We start from the raw sequence: 7383 nt of genomic DNA, 5'->3' as shown, positions 1-7383 counted from the left end.
ATAAATAAACCTGATAATTAAACAGGACATGGATTTAAAAAGCATCTTATTTATTTATTTATTTATTTATGTGTCCATATGTTAATGAGGTAAGGTCATAACCTTTGTGTATTTCTTTGTTGGTATTTATTCCAAAATTTATTTCAGCACGTTTGTATTCTTTTATTTATTTATTTCCTTCATTCCTTCATTTATTCATTCATTCATTCATTGATACTGTAATTTTTCTTTGTCTTTTTTTATCTTTATTTTGTTAAGTTTTGTTGTTGAGTACTAAAGTACTAACACAGTTGTGTAGTAATAGATTACATGAAGGAACTTTCTCTTCTGTTGATTCACCATTAAAACAAAATAAAATACTTGCGTTTGAAATAAGTATGAAAATATAAACGGAGCGTGTTTTAGCAGGAAGCAGCTGAGGATGCTGGGATATTTTTAGGATGACGATGATGAAGATGAGGATGACGGGGAGGAGGAGCTCTGACGTCATGGTTTTGTGTGTGTTTTTTGTAGCTCCGCAGTGTCGCTGTGTGAGCTGACAAACCGCTGGAAGCTGCAGGGAGGATTCTTACTGTAACACTTCTTCACTCCTTTTCTTCATCCTCCTCCTCCTCCTCCTCCTCGTCTCCTTCCTCTTCCTCTCCCTGTCTTTCTGTCTCTCTTTGTCTCCATGCGGGTCTCTCTCCCGCACCAGCGCAAACAGCGGGCCTTCCTGTAGCCGCCGCCCCGGCCTCCCTCGCCCTCCGGCCGGCGGAGCCTCCCAGCTGAGCCCCGCTGAGGTGGCCTGGTTCCCGGCGAGAGATGCTGTAGAGCAGCCGGCGGACGAGATGCTTGTCCCGGACTGAAGAGAGCAGATAGCCGCGGAGGAGAGCAGGAAGATGTCCGGCAGGATGCCTCTGACCCCGGTGAGCGAGAGAGAGTCTGAGCAGGTAAGGCTGCTTCAACGCCTGATTATTGATTATTGATGGAGTTTACTGTGTTATTTTAAAATGGAGCTGTTTTTTATGATTATTAGACATTTGTGATGTTTTATCATTGATGTGGTTAAATTATTTTGATTTTCATTCTAGTTTTATCACTAATGAAGTTCTATTTATTATTTTATTGATGAGGAGCTGATGTAATGAACAGTCTGATCACACTGATTGATCCACATATTAGTGCCTGGCTCATACTGTTAATATGTAACTTCAGTGTGGCTGATGTCCACCATGATGACATGTTTCATGTCTCAGAATCAGCTGGAGGAAGGCGTTAGAGGGTCTCCAGCTGTCCGTGAGAAACTCTGTGGCCCCAAACCTACGATTACACATGGGGCCCTTTCACAACAACAGGGCCTTAAAGGGATAGTTTGGGCTTTTTGAAACTGGGTTGTGTAAGGGTATCTATTCGCGTCAGTGTGTGGCTGATTACGATGGCTGATTAGTTTGTCCGTTCTGGGCTACTGTAGAATCATGGCGGTGCAGCATGGTGATCTCTGTAGACCACGCTCTGCTCCCTTTGTGGAAATAAACGGCTCATTCTAAGGAAACGAAAACACAACAAGTCTTTTTTTCAGGTGATTATACACCAAAGATTAAAGCAGCGATGATCGGGCCCTCGCACCTTCGCACAACTCAGGGGTGCTGGCAAGATGCCACCTGATGCTAGCCTGGTTCCAGACCATAGACCCCACCCACTCAACTGAGTAGGCTTGCATCTCTGGTCTGGCATACTGCAATGAATTTGCAATTTATCTCGACCAAACAATGGACGGACCAATGAACGCCAGGGCTGGGGGCGGGTCTAGCGATTAACCAATCAGCACCACGCTAATGGCGACCGCTACAGATCCTACAGACCACATTAACCATGCTATCGAGGTATTTTGCCACTACTCGCGTTAATGGAGGACCAAATTAAGGAAGCTGCTAAACTGGATTTAATGGCGATGCAGCTGGGCGTGCACGACGACAGAGACATTTTAAGTGGGCAATGCTCGCTTGTTTTCGGCACTCCCGAGGCATGGATACTAATGACGTCAGATTCTGGGTGAGTCGTTGATCTCTACTGATTGGTTAGGGAAAAATCAAATTCCCTCCCCCTTGTAAATCGCCTTCAGTGAAGGCGATGTCAGACTGAAGGTTCTGGGAGCTTCAGTCTGACGCTCAGGCTAACCTGATGCTGCTGTTTATTTCTGTGGAAGTCAGAACCTGCACTCAGGAGTGAGGTGGTTTATCCTTCAGAGTGTGGGCGTTTGGATGACTTGTTTTGTACCACTGTCTGTGTCCACTATGTGGCGCTGGAGAACACAGTAATTATACCTCATGTTGCTGTAAGTCAATTGATGATTGACAATTGAAATTTCTGACAAGTCTTACTTCCTGGTGCGAGTAGGTGGCACAGTCACCATGACACCTAATGTGCATTAAGTTGGCTTCGGACCTGGAGCCTTATAAAACGCGAAGTTTGGGGCAGATTGGACCATGTACGCTGGAGTTACAAAGCACTTCCTGTTTGGTGGCAAACACGGTCACATGGGTTTGGGAAAACTCAAGCTGTGAGCAACTTTTGACGTCCAAGGTCTTAAGATGGTCCAGACAAAATTTCACGTCAACCGGATCTAATCTGTAGGAGGAGTTTGTTCAAGTACGACGCCTGGAAAAGGCCAAAAAATGCACCAAAATGACACATTAAATTCAAAATGGCTGACTTCCTGTTGGGTTTAAAACATGGCTCCAAGATGCTTTTTTGTATGTCTTAGGATGTTACATATGCCTACCAGTTTGCAAACTTCTATGTGAAATGTACTGCAGGGGCTGCTTTGTTGAAATTTTATAGATGGCGATTTTTTGGCAGCCAAGCACGAGACCCCCCCCCCCACCCCCCAAATATTTTTTATTTATCAGATGTGATGTGTGTGCAGAGTTTCACGAGTTTTTGAGTATGTTATGCCCCCCAAAAATGTGATTCATTCGAAGAAAGAAGAATAAAAATCCCTTGGATTTCAACAGGGTCCTCGCACCACGCGGCGCTCAGCCCTAAAAACAGACTGATTATATTATATTCCTTTTGCGCCAGTATAACCCCATAAATCCTACAAACTGGAGCTGTAAACTCACGGCCCAACTCCTGGCTCAAATATGTTTTGCTGCTGCCCCCGTCCACAGCAGGACATTGCTTTGCTTTCTAGGTGGTACTCCTGCCTGTTTCTCCAAACCGGAGACTAAAAACGTTGTTTTAATAAATTAAGATCGTCTTCGATCTGTGTCTGGAGGTAAAGATGAACACCAGAGTCAGATGGAAGAACTTGAAGTCCATCTGTGGAGTCATGGAGCAGGAAGCTGCTGTGTTAATACAAGAAATATTTGCTTTGATTATCTTCGATGATCTACGACAGCTGGCAGTATGTTTGAGTAAAGAGTGATGTTGTATTTTAATGTTTGGAGTTGTGGATTGAACACATGTGGAAGTATCTGTTGGCTGTGATGTTGTGGACAGAAGTCAGTGGATGAAGTTTACCTTCAGCTGACCCACGGTATTTTGGTGTTTTTTCTCGAGTTGTCTGTAGAACAGTTTGATGTTTTAATGCCTCATGTGAAAAGAGTTTTCGGGTCTTTGGGTTACTCTCTGGGTTACTGGGTCTTTGGTTCTTGGGATCGCAAGGTCACTGAGACTTTGGGTGTCTGGGTCTTGGAGTTTTCAGGTCACTGGGTCTTTGGTTCTTTTGGTATTTGGGTCTCTGGGTTTTTAAGTCTTTGAGTTTTTGTGTCTTTGGGTCTCCGGGTCTTTGAGTCTTGGGATTGCAAGGTCTTTGAGATTTAGAGCCTTTGGGTCTCTGGGACTTTTGGTCTCTGGGTCTTTGGGTCTCTGGGTCTCTGGGTCCTTTGGTCTTTGGGTCTTTTGGTCTTTGGATCTTTTGGTCTCTCTGCCTTTTGGCCACTGTATCTTTGGTTCTTGTGGTCTTTTGGGTCTCTGGGTCTTTGAGTCTTGGGATTGCAAGGTCTGAGTTTTTGGGCCTTTGGGTCTCTGGGACTTTTGGTCTGTAGGACTTTGGGTCTCTTGTACTCTGGGTCCTTTGGTCTTTGGGTCTTTTGGTCTCTGGGACTTTGGGTCTCTTGTACTCTGGGTCCTTTGGTCTCTGGGTCCTTTGGTCTTTGGGACTTTTTGTCTCTCTGTCTTTGGATTGCAAGATCTTTTAGTCTCTCGGCTTTTGGGCCACTGGTTCTTTGGTTCTTTTGGTCTTTTGGGTCTCTGGGTTTTTAGGTCTTTAAGTTTTTGGGTCTCTGGGTCTTTGAGTCTTGGGATTGCAAGGTCTTTGAGTTTTTGGGCCTTTTGGTCTGTGGGTCTTTTGGTCTCTAGGCCTGTGAGTCACTGGGGCTTTGGTTCTTTTGGCCTTTGGGTCTTTGGGTTTTGTGGAGGCTGGTGGACCTTGGGTGAGAATGGGGACGGTGAGGAACGGTTCCAGTGGTACCATCCACAATTTTTCACAGTGGAAACAGAAAGAAAACGTATTAAACTGAACTAAAGCGGACTGCTTTGAGGAGACAGGGCTTTATATGAAGTTTTTGCAGTGAACATTCCCTCAGTGACTTCACAGAGCATCTTATTTAATTCGAAATGTTATGTTTTTGTCTACTTTTTATGCCTCCTGTGCTCGGCACCAACAAAAATCCAGACAGCTAACATGAGCAGCAACGTAGAGGCCAGAAAATCAGCTTTTTTGTTGTTGGCGTAAATAAAAACCAGTGTTGGAGAAGAAAAAAACAAGAGACAAAAATCTATTCACGCGCTGTTAATTTCAAAACTAAGAATAAAATTTTGCAAACAGTCGGAAGGTCTCCGCTTTGAAAGTGAAGAGGGTGTGGCTGAGTATGGGCATGGTGAATGATACAGTTGCTTTCTAACTTGCTTAAAAGGCTTTGTTCCAACTGACTGCACTCTCTCCTACTAATATCCTTTTACAGTAAGAGTAGAAGAAGATCGGCCATAATCATCACGGTGAAATTCTGGCAGCCAGTTTTTTAGAGTAAAATCAAGAGTTTGTTTTTTTACAGTGTAGAGTTTCTTTACTGTTAAGATATGATTCACAGTATAATTGAATAACGTCCTGCTGCCCTGTCGTGTCTCTGTGTCCTCTGCAGAGAGACACTCAGCAGCTCCAGCTGGCTCCTTCTGTCTGTTTGCTATCGATTGTTCCCAGAATACACTGCAGGATGTGATATCAGGAGCTGCTGATGTCTTTTAGTCTTCTAGAAGTCACTTTTTAACATCCTGAAGTGTGACAGGAGAGTTTTACCCCCCCTCCTCCCTCTGTGGTGTGACCTTTGACCCCAGTCACTGTGTCATGTGCAGTTCGTCACACTGAGACTATGAAGATTCTCCTCAGTGATGAATCACTGTGAAATCAGCTGCTGGAGGCTTTCTCTGTCACCGTGGAAACTGATAGGCTTATTATGGGATCTTCTTTGTGGGAGTGGAGCCCTCCACCCTCCATCCACCCACCCGCCCTGATGATGAGACTCAGAGAAATCCACCTCCAGTCCCAACCAGACCATGACCTCTGACCTCTGATCTCCCTGTGGGGGGTAGATGATGGTGTGGTCGGGTCAAAGACACATTTACTGGTGTAGAAACAATCCTCTTGACACTTCCTGGTTAGCACAGCAGCTAACCAATGCTAGTTCTCGTCATGACCGGTCTGTTTAAGATTTTATCCTTAAAATGACCTCATGTGTGGCCAGAATGAATCATACCTGCGGTGTTGGGGAAACTACAGTAAAACTGGAGTTTACCAAACGACCAGCTACCTCACAGTGGACAGCAGTTAAACTCCAGAGTATGTAAACTAGTTTAGAAAGATGGTTCAACTCAAGGCCAGAGCCACGGAGTCAGCACTGGGGGGGACCAAATCTGCCGGGTGGTCTGGAGGTCGCCCCAGAAAAAAATTAAAATTTTGAAAACTCATTTCCTTTTATATTATTTATTGTGAGCAAGTACAGCCATACGGATAATCAAATTATGGCTTGTGGGCCAAATCTGGCCTGGGACAGGGCGCCATGTGGCCCTCTGAACATTTTGTAAGTCGCTGTGAAAAACAATGAATTCACACTTGGATTCTTGTTTGCACTTTGATTGTAAATTGTAAATGTAACTGAGCATAAAGTCTGAGTGTGTTTTCAGTCCTGTGTTGGAGAGGTGGTGGGGCCTTTTACATGTCTGTGCCCAGGGGCCCGACGTCTCCTACTCTGCCCATACCCAAGATTTTCTGAAGTCTGAAAGAAGTCTAGTTTTCTCTCAGTGTGTTGACTTAAAATATGTTGAAAGGTTATTATGGGATTTTTGCCTGATGATGCCAAGAGAAAGCTGCCTACCTCAGCTTTAAGTTGGACTGACTGTAGGATTATTTGTGTTGGAGCGTTGTGACTTTTAATAACTGCAGTAATCCTTACTGGTGGAACTGAACCTGGAAGTTCTGGTTTCACTTCAGCTCTCTGCGGTCCAGTCTCTTCCCTTTTTTTCGACTTTGGTAACAGCAAAGAAGGGAAAGGATATTTTTAATCTCAGTGTATCTGGATTTTGTATTTTCCATTTTAGACATTAGATTTTAACAAAAAAAAAAAACGTCTCTGCCTCCAGTCAGAAACAGCAGAGCAACAAATGAAAGGCAGACGTCTCCGGCTGCTGTCGTCTCTAAACTGAAGCATAAACAAAAAGAAGTTCCTCTTTTAAACTGCCGCTCTGTTCTTCACCAGGAGGAACTTGTCACATTTAGGCTGCAGTTAAAGCAAACGGACTGAAGCTGGAAGAGCCTCTGCAGTGATGAAGCATTTCAGATTCACTGAGAAATCAGGTCATTTTCAGCTCAACGGTTACCAGCTGTGGAAGAAGTATCAGATCCTTTACTGCAGCAAAAGTACTAATACTACACTGGAAGTACTCCTCTACAAGTAAAAGTCCTGCATTCAAAACTGTACTTGAGTAAAACTATCAGCAAAATGTAGTTACGTAGTAAGAGTCTGTTTGTTGCTGTTTGTTTCTGAATATTCCTGCTGCATTTATTTGTCGTTTTGCTGCTGTAGCTTTAAGCTTTTGTGGGATAGTTATGCCGGCGTAGTGCCCAGGGATTGCACACTGTAATATCTCATGGGAAACTGTATCAAATTGAGGTGGCACAGTGGTGCAGTGGTTAGCTGGTTCAACCCAGGGTGGGGGAACCCTTCTGTGCGGAGTTTGTATGTTCTCCCTGTGTCAGCGTGGGTTTCCTCCAGGTGCTCCGACATGTTCTCCCTGTGTCAGCGTGGGTTTCCTCCAGGTGCTCCGACATGTTCTCCCTGTCTTAGCGTGGGTTTCCTCCAGGTGCTCTGACATGTTCTCCCTGTCTTAGCGTGGGTTTCCTCCAGG

At 44.5% G+C, this 7383-nt stretch overlaps 1 protein-coding gene across 2 annotated transcripts in view; it reads left to right on the top strand.

Annotated features, from left to right (window-relative positions):
• The first annotated feature begins 499 nt into the window (after positions 1–499).
• The window catches only part of mark1 (MAP/microtubule affinity-regulating kinase 1), a 42314-nt gene continuing 35430 nt past the window's right edge, over positions 500–7383 (top strand). The window contains exon 1 of one of the 2 annotated variants that reach the window (XM_050043730.1): positions 500–905. In XM_050043730.1, the coding sequence (XP_049899687.1) occupies positions 879–905 (27 nt within the window). In that variant the 5' untranslated portion in view covers positions 500–878. Of the gene's footprint in view, positions 930–7383 lie in introns of both variants that reach the window. The other variant, XM_050043729.1, reaches the window with a different exon arrangement.

Source organism: Epinephelus moara, chromosome 5 (genome assembly GCF_006386435.1).
Source record: "Epinephelus moara isolate mb chromosome 5, YSFRI_EMoa_1.0, whole genome shotgun sequence".
Lineage (NCBI taxonomy): Eukaryota > Metazoa > Chordata > Actinopteri > Perciformes > Serranidae > Epinephelus > Epinephelus moara.
This window is presented reverse-complemented; position numbering and strand designations above follow the sequence as displayed.